General features: G+C 39.2%; 1 protein-coding gene across 1 annotated transcript; it reads right to left on the reverse strand.

Annotated features, from left to right (window-relative positions):
- Positions 1 to 642: 642 nt before the first annotated feature.
- On the reverse strand, positions 643 to 16,541 carry gpc2 (glypican 2). The gene is made up of 11 exons (XM_063494288.1): positions 16,078 to 16,541; positions 14,225 to 14,383; positions 13,048 to 13,182; positions 8,738 to 8,913; positions 8,557 to 8,637; positions 7,925 to 8,090; positions 7,082 to 7,212; positions 6,194 to 6,340; positions 5,241 to 5,377; positions 4,237 to 4,409; positions 643 to 4,158 (listed from the first exon to the last, which is right to left on the reverse strand). Exons 1-11 carry the CDS (start codon positions 16,253 to 16,255, stop codon positions 3,881 to 3,883), a joined length of 1,761 nt encoding a protein of 586 aa, XP_063350358.1. The 5' UTR covers positions 16,256 to 16,541; the 3' UTR covers positions 643 to 3,880.
- Positions 16,542 to 16,649: the final 108 nt, after the last annotated feature.

Consider the following 16,649-nt stretch of genomic DNA (forward strand, 5'->3'; position numbering starts at 1 on the left):
AAGATGCTTCCTAATCTTTCAAAGAGGAGTGGTGAAGGTCACATGCAAAAAAAAAAAGCTTCTTCTCTTCCGTGCCCTCCAGATGCAGTTTAGGAAGTGAGACATCCTTTACTATGGTATACTGATACTGATTTCCAGATCGCAGCAGGAGGATAGAGGAGACAATGAGGCACAAATCAGAGAAATAGGAAAAGTCTCTAACATGTATTTATAGGAGCTGAGACAGAAGTAAACATTAGCACTATTAAATGACCCAGTAGTTCTCTTTCCATTTGTCAGTTGTCAGTCTGTCCTGTTCTACTTCTTGTTTGCCTGCCAATTTACCTTCCTGTATCTGTTCTTGTCTTCATGTTTACCTCAGTGACTTTGTTTCTTGTTTTGGATTTGTTTTTTCGTAGTCCACTTTGGATCACTTGCTTGTTCTCTGCAGTCTTCTTATGTCTTCTTTGTTCATCCATAGTTCTTTTTGTTAAGCTGGTGACTTGTGCATATGATCTAAGCCTGAACATGGAAATATTCTGTAACTAAAGCATGTGTTGTTTAGTTTTTGTATTTTGGCTGTTATTAAATATAATTACCTTAAAAAAATTAAAGAATCAACATCTTTTTCTTCAGTTTTTTAATGAAGCAAAAAATGTCACTTGTTTGATACCAAAAAACTGTCACAACAACATGAAAAAAAAAAAAATTGTGCTATACTTTCACCATGAAGGAATGTGAGTCGTAGGAATGGATGCGAGTTCGGACTCAAAAACAACTTTCCTAAAATTGAATGGAAATACTGCAGCCATCACAGACATGTCTGACTGCTGAGCACTGAAAGCACACGATTAAAACACTGTTGCTTTTAAAATACTGTGAAACACTTTGTCATTTTCTTTGTGCAATATAATGCTGTGTGTGGTGAAGTCTTAGCCGCGTTTCCTACTGTTGTTGAAGGCTTTTATTTCAAATGAACATATCCACCTTCACATGCTGGCAATTTGTTTGAGTTTTGTTTAACAAAGTGCTGCAAACAGTCCTCAGAGAATTTGGTCCATACTAATATGTTAGCATTACACAGTTTCCGTTATCCACTGAGCATTTTCAAAGGAGTTGGAAACAGTTGGTAATTGGTGTAAAAATGGATATGTTATGAAAGGAAATCCTTCTCTAGATCATATTTCTATTTTACAGGCATATTTCCACCTCAGTAGATTTAATTCTGTTACAAGCAAATGGGATTTTACAATTTCTCTTCAACTTAAGTGTCCTTTTGCAGCATCTATACATTCTCTTATATTCTCTGGTCCCCAGCTGTTCTATTCAGTCACTTTCATCGTCTCCTGGAAACAGTTGAGCATTTTGGAAACTGTGCTTATTTGCTTTTTTTGAAGGTGGACCTAATGCAAGCATCTTAGCATAAAAGCTAGAAAGTGAGAAACACTGTCAACTTTCACTTTACAAAACACAAATTAAAATGCAACACTGAATAATGTTTAAGAAAATGTTACTTTAAAGATGCTGAAAAGTGTAAAAATTGATACTGAGGTTATACACTCACTGGCCACTTCATAGGCTACAACTTCAGAAGACCTTGAGAACTACCTTAATTCTTTGCAACATAGTTTAAAGAAGGTGTCAGATAAATTCTTTAGAGACTTCACTCTTATTGATATGACAGCATCACACCGTTGCTGCAGATTAGTCAGCTGCACATCCATGATCTCCTGTTCCACCACATCCCAAAGGTGCTCTATGTTCTTGTTTTCACCAAATTCTGACCGAACCATCTTCATCTGATCATCAGACCAGGCAATCTTTCTATTATCCAATTTTAGCCTGTAGACTCAGTTTAATGTTTTTAGCTGAGAGGAGTGGCACTCAGTGTGGTCTTCTGCTACTGCAGACCATCTGATTCAAGATTGAATGCATCTGGTCATTCTCCTCTGACCTCAGGCCATCAAAAAAGTATTTTGTCCCTGGGAACTGCCACTCACTGCATATTTTCTCTTTGCCAAACCATTCTCTCTAAACCCTAGAGATGGTTGTGTGGGGAAAATCCCAGTGAATCAGCAGTTTCTGAAATACTCAGACCAGCCCATCTGACATAAATAACCATACCATGTTCAAAGTCACTTAAAACACCAATTCTTACCCAGTCTGTTGCCCAGGTGGAAATTAACCAGGTCATCTTTAACATGTCTACATGCCTGCCGTGACTAGCTAGGCAGATATTTACATCAACAACTGAACTGATATAATTTATAAAGTGGCCGGTAAGTGTGTGTTGGTCTATTTCTTGGCAAAGATCGATTTTTATTAGCAGATCTGTCAATTTCTTCATGCCAATAAAAAATCAGCATGAAACCCGTGTAAAATGATCAATTGTTTTTGCAGAAATCAAAATAGTCAAAATATGTTAATTTGCAAATTCAACCGTTTCTTGGATATAGATTTTCGCATCCAAGCTAGTTACTTTGTTTTAAACTAATCAGCTGCTGAGTTTGTCTTTTTGTTGTTTTCTTAATCTTAATCTTCTCATTTTACACTTTGCAAGTTAAGCACACTTCCCAGAATGTTAAACTAATCTTTTCTTCTCCTCTTTCCTGATGACAACTCCTCACAAGCTTTGTCTTGAAAACTCTTTGATTTCATCTTCATTAAAACAGCACATGAAAATTAAGAACCATCATCTAAGTTCTGACATCATTTTTCTCTCTGAAACCATTCAGTCCAACGTTACAATACGTAGTGTGCTCACCGACTGTTTTCAACAACTTTTGTTGCTTTTAGGAAAAATAAGTACAAAAGTGTACTATTAAAAAAGTCCCAACGTCCTCTCAACAAGACCGGCACATATAACAAACATTATAAAACGATCACACAAACACACACATATGCACACACTCACACATGATGCTCCTTACCCCTCTCTGTTTAGAAGTAAAGAAGCCAGAAAACAACTACAGCTGATAATAAGTGTTCTGATGTATATGATAATATTTTAAAATGACTGGTTTACAAAAAAGTATTAATACAACTTGATTTTTCCCTTTTTTTCACTGCCAGAGAACTAGAAAGACAAACTTACATTAGAAGAAAACACACAGCCATTGTCTTGAAATAATAATAAAACAAAATATGATATTACAAATAAATTAAAAACAGCAATATATTACACTGATATAAGCAACCCAACTTGGTTTGAGCTTTTACATTCAAAATCAGCCCATTGTTTGGTTTCAAGAGTCACACTTTTGCCTTTTTCAAATGTTTCCAAGCCAAAATATGGAGTTTTAATTTAAAAAACTTAAACTTTATCTTACTGCTTTAAAAAGATAGAAAAATTAATTAAATGAACCACAGCTAAACTAAACTCCAATGTACTGAAACTTAATTTAATGAGAGAAGCAGCAAACAAATGTAATCACGTTAAATCAGCTGCTCACTGAAACTACATAGTAATTATGGGCACGGCTAATCTCTACCTCACAGACCACCAAGCGGTCACCGCCATCACCCACACATCCTGCCAATTCATTTGATGTTAAAAAGTTTATTCCTTTGTTCCCCTTAAGACTTCCAGCACTGCACACCGTTCAGCATCTAACGCCAATCAGTCAAACATGACACTAAAAAAATAAAAGATGATATTTTGAAGTTGTGTTTTTAATTATCAGTGTGTTTTATGTCTCATTAGTTGCTTGGGGAGTAGGAAAAATATTCAGTGTTTATTTAGTGCTGTAAACAGGTCTTTGATTATTGCTGAATTAGCCTGTTTTTACTGTTGTTTTAATGCTGGTGTAACCGAATGGAATGGCAATTATTTTCTTAATAATGTGCTTTAGACTCCAGCATGACAGAAATTTTCCCCTCACTTCCACACTTTAATAACCAGCTATCTCCACATGGTGGCAGCAGTGACCAGAAAAGGCAGAGGCAACAAAGAAAACGGGGAGAAAGAGAGCAGACCAGCTGCAGATCGAACCCGTCCCTGCCCGTTGTTTCTGTTCCACTTGGACCCGTTTCTGTCTCGGCCTCGAGGCGGCTTTGCAGGGTTGGAGGCGGGGTTATTTGAGGGTTTGGTGTAGGGTGGAGAGTAAGGCCCATAACCTGGCCAGTCATGATTGTACCTTTCGCCATGATCTCCACCTCCTGAGCCACTGCCTTCCTCACCTGAAACAAGAAGCACATTTTCATCTGATATATGGAGCAGATATAAGAATATCAAGTCAAAATTTTAGGAACACTCACTGTCCATGAAGTCCATGTCCTGTCCACTCATAGCATGCCTCAGTTTATTGGTCACCACCCTCAGCTCCATGATCAGCTGCCTGGTCCTCACATCTGGACGTGCAATATCCACTTCCACCTCAGGGTTATTGATCTGGCTCACCAAACCGTCACCTGTCACATCTGGCAGGTACCTGAGCATACGCACAAAGAGGCATTCACATACACAGTAGCTTATTCTCTGCTATTTAATTTTCTTAAGAACACTAAAGGTTTATGTGCAGTGATACCTTTTGTAATCAAATCTTTAATGGCGAGGCTCTAGAGATGGTTATGGCCAATCAGTCCCCTTGCTTTAGTCCAGACAGAAACATCTCAGCAGTCATCATCTGATGGATTGCTGTGACATTTTGTACAGACACTAACAGTCCCCAGAGGATTAATCCCACTGACTCTGGTTTCATGTGGCTGCCTGGACCACTGGGCTGACATTTTCGGTACAGAGCACAATGTTTCAGCAGCTATTGGTTTGTTTTATGTCAAGCTTTATTGAATTTTTAATAATGTATGTATTACTTTTTGCTTACAAGACGGTTAGCTGCACCATATATATTTTTAAAGTTACAATCTGGAATGCCCAAAGGACACTTCACAGTTATTATCACTTATTGTATATGTGATAATACAAGATAATTATAGCACAGCCAGCACATCTGGTTTGTGACCGAAGATGGATGTGCTTTTATATAAAATGCTGACTGATGAAGGTGGACAATCAGTTCCCCTCTTTCTGTGTAACACACTCACCAGTGTTTCTTCTCAAATGAGCTTGATTCATTGGTGTGTACACAGAACAAGCAGACCCAGGTAGAGAACATGTGGGTGAGTGGCGGTGGCATAATTAAATAAACTCAGTTCCATCTGTTGCATCCTTCCACCTCTGCACCATCACTCACTCACTCACTCCTCCTCCTCCGCCTGTACAGACCCTCCCCTCAGCAGCCTTTTGCTCTGATCTCGCTCACCTCCCCCGGGTCTGCCCGTTCCAGCAGCGGTCCTCATTAGTGACGTCGGCAGCCATCTTCTCGTCGTTGCAGATGGTGTGTGGGAGGGACACCCAGAAGCCCCGCATGGGCCGCAGTCGCTCTTTCAGCTCGGTAACCTGTGTGGAGGTGGAAGGAAACTGGCTATGACTCAGACATGGTTTTAAAGTATCTTTGTATGAAAGCTGCAGGGCTGATGCTGGGTAAAGGTAAAAACCTAATACAGCTTTGCTTCTGGGTCAGCTCTTAAATGACATTTCTTTTCAGTCTTATAAACAGATATAAATATCTAATACCCTCTTCGTCTGTGCTCTGATCTTAAGCTCTTTTTTATTTAGGCATTTCTATCTTGCAAGACCACACTATTCACAGAAATTCTGTCTGGGCTCTAACCACAGGGCTCTCTGTTATTAGTCGCTCTGACTTATTTTAGTGTTTTGGTTTTTTTTTTTTCCTTTTTTTCCCCCTCTTGATCTGAATCAGATTCATGTGCAGAGCAAACATGTGTGACATTCTTACAGTTTTTTCCTGATATATTTAAAGAATGCTCAACACAAAAGGGTAAATTGTGCACCATTAAAACAAGTAGTATCTATTTCTGTATCAACAATGTGCCAAATTGCTCACTGTAACATGTGAAAAGTGGCACTTATCATGAACCCACCAAAAACAGTCACTCATCAGCATTCTCGAACCACTTCAAAGGGTTTTATCTGGTTTCAATGTAAGCACTCTTAGTGAAAAAGCATTAAATGGCCAATGGATGGTACTTACCAAGCACCAAATGGCAAATACAGCAGAAATACAATAATTTTAGGTCTTAGCTGATTTTTTTCTTTTCTTTTCTTTTTTTTTTTACCTTTATTGACAAGTAAGTGCAACCCAAGATTAAGAATTCCTACTGGTATCGCGTCACCGTGCTGTTTGCTCCTTACCAATCGATCCAGATTGGTGCCTGCAGCAGTGGTGGGTTTCTCTTCAGGAGTGTAGGTGCGGAAAGGCCTCCTGTTGCCCCCGGACTCTTTGGGCGAGCGTTTGGACCTTGCTGGAGCTGGCCTGGGGTTCCCACAGCCTTGGAACACCTGAGGTGCACAGCAACAGCAGTTTTAAGATTAAGATCAAGAAGATTCTTCTATGCTGTGTCAAGAAAACTGTATATTCTCGAACTAATATGTGATTTCTTAGAATGTCTTCTAACAACACCTGAAGAATAAATGCAAAAGGCTTAGTGCTTTCTTCTGAGAGAAAAAAGGTAGCTTTGATTTAAGTTTTGAATTAAAGCTTAAAAAAAACACCAGGGACCTTGGATTTCTAGGGAAAAGAGTCAATGACGTCTACAGACAAAACTGTTGCAACTGAACAATGTAACACTTTTGAAAAAGCTCCCCCTAACCTCAACAGTCACGCTCTGTTAGAGTGCAGTCGCACAAAGCTGGATTGTAAAGCAGAGAGCTGTCTGTTCCTTAAAGCACTACCAACACAAACCAGGAGCTTTTCTGTTTCTAACAAGACGTGGGTGTCTCTCTGGTGGATTCACTCCTGGGATGTCTGCCATGTTTTAATCATACTCCGAGGCTATCATGTTCTCATCTTTACTGCATGCTGTCTCATTAGAAAGATTAAAAATGAAATGAAACAATAATTAAGATTACAGCTTTTGCTTGAAGATCGAATAAGATCATTTGCATGTCCTCTCAAAGGTTCAGTTAACATTTCACTTGATTGATTCACAATTGCCAAACTCTCGGAAAGCAATAAAAAAATATAACAATGCTCATTTGGTTTTCATTTTTATGTACTGATCATCTGCTGTGCTTTCTTACTTTGCTGGAGATGCTGACACTGTTTTCCTGCATGTGCATAATGGCCTCTGACACTTTTACAGAGATAGAGTCTGCTGCAAGCTCCATGTTGAAAGGCCCCTCCAGCTTCTCTGAAACCTGGTACAGAGCATCTGAAAAACATAGAGATGGTAGGGTGATAAAGTTTGCTTTGACTTCAGTTCTCACTTTCAGGTAATATATAGAAGAAGAAAAAAACTGTGTGTAGGTGGGCTTCTGTAGAGCCTGATGAATGTCAAGACAGTGGTTCCCTGTGTCTGGAATCTCCCCCCTGGCCAACCAGCTAAAAGAGTGTGATTTACATCTCTTTAAGGGGTGTTCAGTAAGATAAAGAAGCAAGCTGTCAAAATATAAAGAGAAGCGTGAAAAAGAGAGGAGAATGGTGGTCAGACAAAAGGCTGCATGAGGGTAAAATGGTTTTGAGTTCAGCAGGCATGGATGGAGCGATGAAAGGTAAGAGGAAGCACTCCAGATGAAAAGAAAAAAAATAGAGGGAATGTATGGGTTTGATGAAAGGAGAAAGGAAACACAGGAAGACAGATCAATTGTGAAGGAGCAGAGAGGCATGAATGATTAATGGAGGAGGAACTCATTAGGGAAAAGGACGTGAAAGTAAATGAGTGACAGCGGCACAAGAAAGGATGCTACTTTTTGGGATGTCTGGTTTAATTATGATGAGAATAATTCAAAGTGCTTAGACGCTGACTCTTCTTTCCTAAAGATCTAAAAATGATGCTGAAACTAAGGTTCTTCAAAAGCTTTAGCTTTTTAAAATGTGCCATCCACCACCTATGAAATCACATATAAAGATATTCCATCACCCACCAATGAAATTGTTCCATTCGGTGTCCAGGTCAGCCTGATTGGCTAAGCAGCCCTTCATCACGTTAAGGCACAATGAGCGGCAGGGGCGCACGGAGGGCATACCTCGACACAGTGGGCAGTACCACTGACGCATCAGGCCACGCACACACTCTGAATCTGCAGTTAACTGAAAGCAAAGGACAGGATAAAACAGATTAATACACAAACACACAATGACCATTACTTAACAAAGGGGTTTTACATATTTGCAATTCCAAAAGTCAACCTCAGCTGAAGAACTTCAAGTTATGTTTAGAAAAACTAATTTACTCAGTTACCAGTTCACACTATAGGGTCAGCAGTTTAGTGTGGACTTGTCTGGATAATGATTCACTTCCTGCTGGTAACAAGATGATTTTGTTTTTGCTTCAAAGTTTAGATTAAATGTCTGATAATCTAATAAACAGGATTACTCTATAAAGTCTAGACTAACTATTGTGTTTTTGAGTGACTAGCCATTTAAACAGGAACATAATGAAAGGGTATAATTGCTTGCCAGTATGCTTTAGACAGCAGAATATCATCAATGCCATCTTGGTATTAAATATTCCATTCAAGATAAGCATGAAGAGATGCTGAATAAGAGCACTCACCTTTGTTGCTTTGTTGACAATGTCCCGACCAGTAGCAAGCCCTTGAGATAACGCTCTGGCTGCTATGAAAGCCCTCGACACCTGAATGTCAAACCAAAGATAACAGATTAGGGTCCCCCTTTGCCATCCTGCTATATAAGTACAGTATATATGAGCTCTGTAGATTTTACTATATACACACTTGTACACGAAGTTTGCGAGGGACATCCCCAAATGGTTGCAGCTGTTCAGCGTGCTTGCTGACACACTCTAGGTAGTCCTCACTGAACTGATACTGGGGGTTTACCAGAGAGAAGACCCGCTCCACAAGTCTGGACCAGAAATCTGACAGAACCTCTGCCAGACTCACACTCCCCCCTGTGAACAATAGAGTAACAGTTATACTATATAAGAATATGTTTTTTTTTTCTTATCTGATAAATGCTTTGAAGAAGAGTCACAGCAGTTAGAATGGATCTCACCACGACAATGCTGATGGAGAGTATTTAAAGACAAATTTCTCTCATCTTCTTCCAATAAAAGCTATGTTAAGCTATAAAAACCATCAGATAAATTAGTTTGGTAAGTACGGCCATATTTGAACAGCTAGAAGGACAAAGAAACCATTCTCAATATTTATATGCGCTGTTTACTTTGCATTCAGCATCCAAATGACTAACTGCTGAAGTGTGTGCATTAAAATTCCAAGGTTTTTGAAGGAAAGTACAGAAAAATACTTTTATAAATACCTGATTGTTTTACTAAAGTGTTTTTCTCCTTGGCTAAACACACAGTACAAGCTATGGAGAAGTCTGACTGACAAATATCTCACTTAATAATTTTTGATGCATTTGAGAAATAACAGTTTTGGGGAAAAGATGGAGATTTTAGAGCAAACTCTGTCCTTACTTCTTTAAATAACACTCTAGCGAAGTAGTATGTCTCACTTAGGTTAAAAATATTGTAATCATATTTTTTTTATAAAACTATATAAAATTTATAAAAATTTAATAAAACTTAACCCAGTTGATAAATGAACACAATTTTTTTAAATGATCACATAAATCTGAATACTAAATGTTTTCTGCTTTAGAACATAATAGTATCCATAATGTTTTGTCTGCTTGGGTGTTTCTACAGAATGAGCATGTGAATCTCCAATCTGTAGTCTACTATACTGCCTTAAATTAGCCATACATGCTGTTTGGCAGAGAAGGACAGGCTGACTTAGCAGCCTGCAGATGGAAGAGTCAGCGAGCGGCTGTGAAGCCAAAAACAGAACGATCCGGAACAAAAATAGAAATGGTCTGGCATCTGTGGGAATCCAATTCTCGCTCTCCTTTTTTTCCTCCAGTTTTTTCCTGGCATGTCGGTTCCCCTCAAAAGACAATGATGCTTTTTTTATTGCTGTCCATAACTGCTGATTTACCACAACATGGACGTGGACAGTCTGAACTATACATAAATGTCAGTGTCGGAAGGAATTATTGTACCTCTTTAAACAGAGATTAGTCTTTTTAAACATTTCCCTGCAGTTATTCTTTCCTCGTGGTGGTACTGGAGCCCACTGTAGACTACATAAGCCAGGCGGGTTACTTAAATTACTGTTTTAACACTGTGGAATAGAACGTGGATTTTTCCCTCCATGTTGTTTGGTTTGGAAGCTAGTGATTGCCATTTGTGTTTTGGATCAGTAAACCATCATTACATCCCTAATCTCCTTCTTTTATATGGCAGAGCCAACCAAAGTCCATTCAGCAGCAAGCCTGACAACCCTGTGCACTTGGTCACTTACTGTGCACTTATCAGGGAAGTTATTTTCAAGGATTATCTGAATTTAATTTTAAACTGCATGTGTAGAACTGCCAAAAAAAATTGCTAAAAACCATGTACAAAGTTTGCTGATTTGTGGTATTCTCCTTCTCTTGGTTGGCTCTCTCTTTGATTATGTATCACTTCCTGTTACTGTAGTTTTTCTGTAGCCAATTTAATTAAAACGTATACATAACAACTTATTTCATAGAGTAATCTTCACATGCTTTATCCAAAGCACACTCTCTGTTGATTCACTCACTAATTATATTCACAGTATTTACTGTCTCTTTAGGGATTCGCTGGCTCAACTTGTAGCCAGCTAGCTAGTAGCATGGCATTTTCACCTGTCCCTTCTGCACTTTCCTGCTCCCAGAAGTTTAGTTACTCCACAGACTCCTTTAGTAACAATGATACTTGTAATAAATGGCAGCAATCTGCCACTCCAGCTTGTTAATCAACCAAAGACTCAGACAGAGTCTTAATTCATTTCAAAGCCTGATGCTTCACCTTGCCTACCCTTGCTGGAAAACTCAAAAACCAGTCGTATTTGTTATCATTTATCATTTCTGTCAGACGTTTTATCTGATTTAGTGCTCAGCTCAGATAAAATAAATATTGTGGGTGATTTTAACATCCATGTAGACGCTAAAACTGAAAGCCCCAACACTGCATTGAATCTATTATTAGACTCAGTTGGGTTCTTTCACAATGTAAAAGATCCCACCCACCAATTTAATCCCACTCTAGAGCTTGTTCTGATATATAGCATAATACTGAACATTTATCAGCATTTCCTCCAAACCCTCTTTTGTCTGATTATTTCTTAATAGCATTTAAATTTACAATAATGGATTACACAGCAGTAGTTTATAGATTTTATCACAATAAATGTATTTATGAAAGTACTGTAACTAGGTTAAAGGATATAATTCATCCACTGTCATCTTCTTCTATGCCTTGTGCCAACACAGAGCAGAGCAGCTACCAGAACACTACTCCCACAGAGGTCGATTATCTTGTTAATTATTTTACTTCTTCACTGCATACGACTCTGGATAATGTAGCTCCTGTGAAAAAGAAAGCCACCTGCTATAACTCTCAAATGTGCACCTTAAAACAGACAACTCATAAGCTGAAGAGGAAATGAAGTCTCACTAATTTAGATAATCATTTATCCTGGAAACTTAGTTTGCTGCTTTATGAAAAACCCCGCTTTCAAGCTAGAACATCTTATCACTGATTTATTAGTGATTAATTAGTGATTAGAGAAAATAAGAACAACTCTAGGTTTCTCTTTCAGCACTGTAGCCAGGCTGACAAAAAGTCAGAGCTCTGTTGTTGCAAGCATCACAAATAAAATTTTAACCATTAAAGAAAAAAATTCATCATAACCATCACACAGAAGTAGCATTATGTACAGCTACTTTCAGTACCATTGATATTTATTTACTCTTTTTCTTTCTTTCCTACCATTAATCTTAAATGTGATCAACCTATTTCTATTAATCACAGGCCTTTAATCTGGCAGTTCTTACACTGTTACTTAAAAAGCCATGATTTGACCATTTAACCATTTCAATTTATTCATGTAAATGGAGAGTCCTCTTCATACACTAAGCTTAATTATGAAGTTCCACAGAGTTCTGTGCTAGGACCAATTCTGTTTACATTATACATGCTTCCCTTAGGAAGTATCATCAGAAGGCATAGCATACATTTCCACTGCTATGCAGATGACACCCAACTTTATCTATTCATGAAGCCAGATAATACACACTAATTAGTTAAACTGTAGGAATGTCTTAAAGAAATAAAGACCTGGATGACCTCTAATTTTCTACTTTTAAATTCAATAAAAACTGAGGCCATTGTACTCGGCCCTAAAAACATTACAAATACAGTATCTAACCAGATACTCTGGATGGCATTAACTTGACCTCCAGTAAGACTGTGAGGGATCTTTGAGTAGTTCTTGACCAGGATATGCCCTTCAATGGCATGTTCAGGCCTCTCTTCCTTGGAACCAGCTTTCAGTTTGGAGTCATGAGAGAATACTTTTAAGATTAGGCTTAAAACTTTCCTTTTTGATAGAGCATATAGTTAGGGTTGGATCAGGTGACCCTGAATTCTCCTTTAGTTATGTTCCAATAAGTATATGCTCCTGGGGGATTTACACGATGCATTAAGTGTTTCTTCTTCAGTTGCCTTTTTCACTCACATTTTTTTTTGTTAGCATGTGTTTATACACCTCTCTGCATTTAATTTTTAGTGATTCATAATGTCTCGGTCTCTTCCACAGCATGTCTCTGTCCTGTCTTCCTCCCCTTACCCCAACCGGTTGCAGCAGATGGCCGCCCCTCCCTGAGCCTGGTTCTGCTGGAGGTATCTTCCTGTTAAAAGGGAGTTTTTCCTTCCCACTGTCACCAAAGCATTTTCTCATAGGGGGTCATATGACTGCTGGGGCTTTCTCTTTTTTCTTTGTTCTTTATTGTAGGATCTTTGCCTTACAGTATAAAGCAATTTAAAGCAACTGTTGTTGTGATTTAATGCTATATAAATAAAAGTGAATTGAACTGAAATGAACTGAATTCTTTTACAATGTCTCTGATCCAACCTAGGTGACATATCTTTGCCAAAATCATTAATTATCTGACTCTCTAGGACTGTCAAGGTGGACAAAGGAGTGTTAAAACCAACCAGAATAATATCTGCGAAGCTCCAGGAAAAGCTCTTGGAAGACGTGTGCGTTCTGGGTGAAGAGCAGGCCATAGGTCTTGGTAAACATCTGGTTCATAGACTTCTCTGAAAGGTCTATAAGCTCTTTGAAGAACTCTGTGCAGAGACAGAAAAAGCAGCGATTAGCTACAAACTGGTCACCCACCCTCTTTTTCTCTAATATCTCAGCCAGGTTTCTATGTAGGCGCTCCCTCACCCTCCTCCCCTCCCTGAAAGATTAACAGCTCAGATCCTGCACACTGGTAAATGGGTTTAACAAAATGTACTCTATTTAAAATCCATCTTTAAGACTCATATGCAGTCTCCCACTCCTTAAGCGTCTTTACATGACTCATCATTATATATTATATAAAAGTGTGAGGAAGGGTGATAGCAGTCTACTGCAGGTAGGAGGAGAAAGTGTAAATTCAGCTCTGTACTGTGGCTGCTACAAACCTGCAGCTGTAGACACATTATTTGAAACAATGACTGATAAAATCTCCCAGATACAGAGCACTATAAAAATATTTGGGTTTTCCAAAAACTTTAGACAAGTTTAAAGTTTATAAGCCATTATAAAGTAGTCTTACAATTCCAGTCAAACCTTTTTTCATAAAGACTTCTATGTCTGTATAACCCTGGCAAAATCATAGCAGCATAATCATAGTTAATTCAGCTTAGACAAGCAGATTATATATTTTTAATGGGAGGCCTCAACTGGGATTTTCTCCAGTTAAATATGGTGTTTAGCTGCATTATGGAAAATGTTATTTAGAGCGAAAAAAATGCTACAGACTAAAATGCAGGATAGCTTGGCCCTGGTTGCTTGATTTGTAACTAGTTTTATAATCAGTCTCTTGTGAGTCGCCACTTGTATGAAAATGCCTCACAGTTGCTGAAATTACATAAGTAACAAGCATTTTAATATATTTGCTTTGCTGTGCTTCAAGCATTTAGCTGTAATTTTAATAGCTCAGAAGTATCATCTGAATTAAATTAGGAAGGTCATTTTATAATTAAAACTCACTGGTTTAATTTCGGGGAGGGTCATTTTTTCACAAACTATGGTATCAAAAGTAATAACTAGCTTTTAATCAGCTTCAAATCAAATAATGTTCCCATTACAAACACAACAACTACGAAGGTGTCAGCCTCTCACCGTCAAACCTGCGGTGTCTCTGGGTAAAGGTGGTCAAGAGAAACTGGCTGTTGTCTGAAACTGCTTTGAGGAAGTCCCTTTCACTCTGCTGGGCCAGAGTCTCCTCCATCTGACTGGAGCAGCAAGTGTAGTCCTGAGGACAGAGCCGCAGGTGCTCACCTAGAACAAACATAAAACCAGGCCATAAGAGAAAGCAAGGATTGATCACACAGTTAAACCTATGGTGAGAAATCTGATTCCCTTGGGTTTTTTAACTATATGTAATTATATGCTTCTACTTTAAATATGCACTTGGTTTTGTGAAGCACTTTGTGCTGTTTTATGACTAAAATGTATTATTAAGTGCAAGGCCAATTTCCATTATGGAGGTCAAAGCTGATTTTTTTTTTAGTTTGAAAGTCAATTCCTCTACTTGTCAGTCCATTCAGTGGGGAAATCTTATTAAAGATAACGCCGTGGTAGAAAGAATTTAATTTCCATGCATGAATTATTCAACTTCAATCTGTCTTTCTTTGTCAGCCCAGGTTGGGTCTTTGATATGTCTGAGGTAATGATATATGCAAACCACACACAGAAGGGGGAGGATAACACAGGAGTACTCAAAATATGCAAAAGCCTTGAATTCTTTGTTTCTATCATATTGCATCCGACATGAATATTTTGCCTGTTAATAGAGCCGAAAGTCTGATTCCTAACTCCACCCTGGCTGATGTTCCTCTCTGCCTCTTTTGTTCTCCCTGTGTCTCTCACTATTAGCCCTCTCTCATCCCTCTATTTCCATTGCTAAACTGCCTCCCTTCATCCTTCACTCTCCCGGCCATCTGCTCCCCTGGCCCACGGGACAGTGAGCCAAGACTCAGGCAGTGATAGCCCAACATACACACACACATGCACACACACACCCAAAAAATCAATTCTGCAGTTGCCTCACACACTAAGCTAAATTGCTGTGAAAGAAAAGGAGGGGAAAAAAACACTTCAAACATACATTTTATTCACAATCACTTTTAAAAGCAGCTCTATGTGTGTCTGAGAGGAGCAGACACATCCGCTCACTGATTTACATGCAAAGCTAAACCTCCAAGAAGTAAGCTACATCTTCACTCTGTCATTTGCACCCTCACATGGTCAGACATTTTTATTTTGAACAATTTAACATCTAAAATCCACTTTCCTGTACCCCCTCCTCCTCTGTTCTACCCCATCACCAACTTCAAATTATTCAAAATCTAAGTGTTTGTAATCCGCATCCAATCTTCTCATTCTCAAGATAAGATTATCAGCGGTGAACAGAGCCTATGGGTGTATATGCAGGGATTTAACAGTGAGCCAGTAGGCAAAGACTAATTAGGGGCGAGGTTCTTTGTTGCACCGGTGTTGGCAATTTGCTCATCCCCTTAATCATCCTATTTAAACCGCACAGAGAGGAGGAGGGGGCGGGTGTAATTTGTTTTAAACCATACTGCATTGTTTCTCTTGGGGGGTAAAAACTCACCGTGGTGATCCTACAACGGCTCTCTGGGGCGTTTAGTGAGTTTGGAGCCACCTTGTACTTCTTTATCACTTTTCTACAGAGATTTGTTGCGTTTGTGTTTATAGGGCATTTCCTGCTACAATATTCCCTTAAAGATGCTTGCAGTGCGGAGCAGTGAGTTTACACTGACCTTAATGTGCATTATGTTATTTTTATCCCATGCTGATGCGCCTACATTTCTGCTGCGACATAACTGCACCCTACCCTAAAACTTACAATTAAACCTTCCCTATATATATCATTACAGACTGCCCTATGTGGGTCCCGAGAACTGTATACTTTAATTTATTCCCGCTTTGCAGTGTAGGAACCGTCTTACCAGAAATTTGAGTCAGCGGAGCGGTGCTTGTGCTGTACCCCTTCTCCAAGTACACCTGCCTGGTGTCCGAGCAGCTTCTCCCCGCTGCAGCCAAAGGGCTCCGGGTCCCTAAAAGGGCAGAAGCCGTGCAGAGAAGTACCAGCAGCCGATGACTGGGAAAAGACACCCTGGTATCCATCCTCACTGCAGGACTTAGAAAAAAAACAGACTCCAGTAAAGGGTTCGGATAAAGCCAGACTGTGGTTGCAGCAGCTTATAAATGAATGAATGTCTGGCCGGTTTGGATGCACGCAAAAGTGTAAGGAGTAACGGGATCCCAAATCGTCAGTCGTTTGAAACAGTCATAGTTTTTCCCCAATAAGTGCAATGAACATCCGGGCCGGGCTTTTACATCACAGACAGGCCTGCGTTTCCATCGGCCGTGCTCATTTAATTTGTCCTTCCTGGGAGACCCGCTGTTGTACGTAAATACACGGGGAGTGTGAAAGAGGCGCTCCCGGCCCACAGCATCATCTGACAGGCAAACTGCGTCAAACACTCGGGACGTAACCAGGGTGATACCGGAAGGAGGA

The sequence above is a fragment of the Pelmatolapia mariae genome, linkage group LG2 (assembly GCF_036321145.2).
Source record: "Pelmatolapia mariae isolate MD_Pm_ZW linkage group LG2, Pm_UMD_F_2, whole genome shotgun sequence".
Taxonomy (NCBI): domain Eukaryota; kingdom Metazoa; phylum Chordata; class Actinopteri; order Cichliformes; family Cichlidae; genus Pelmatolapia; species Pelmatolapia mariae.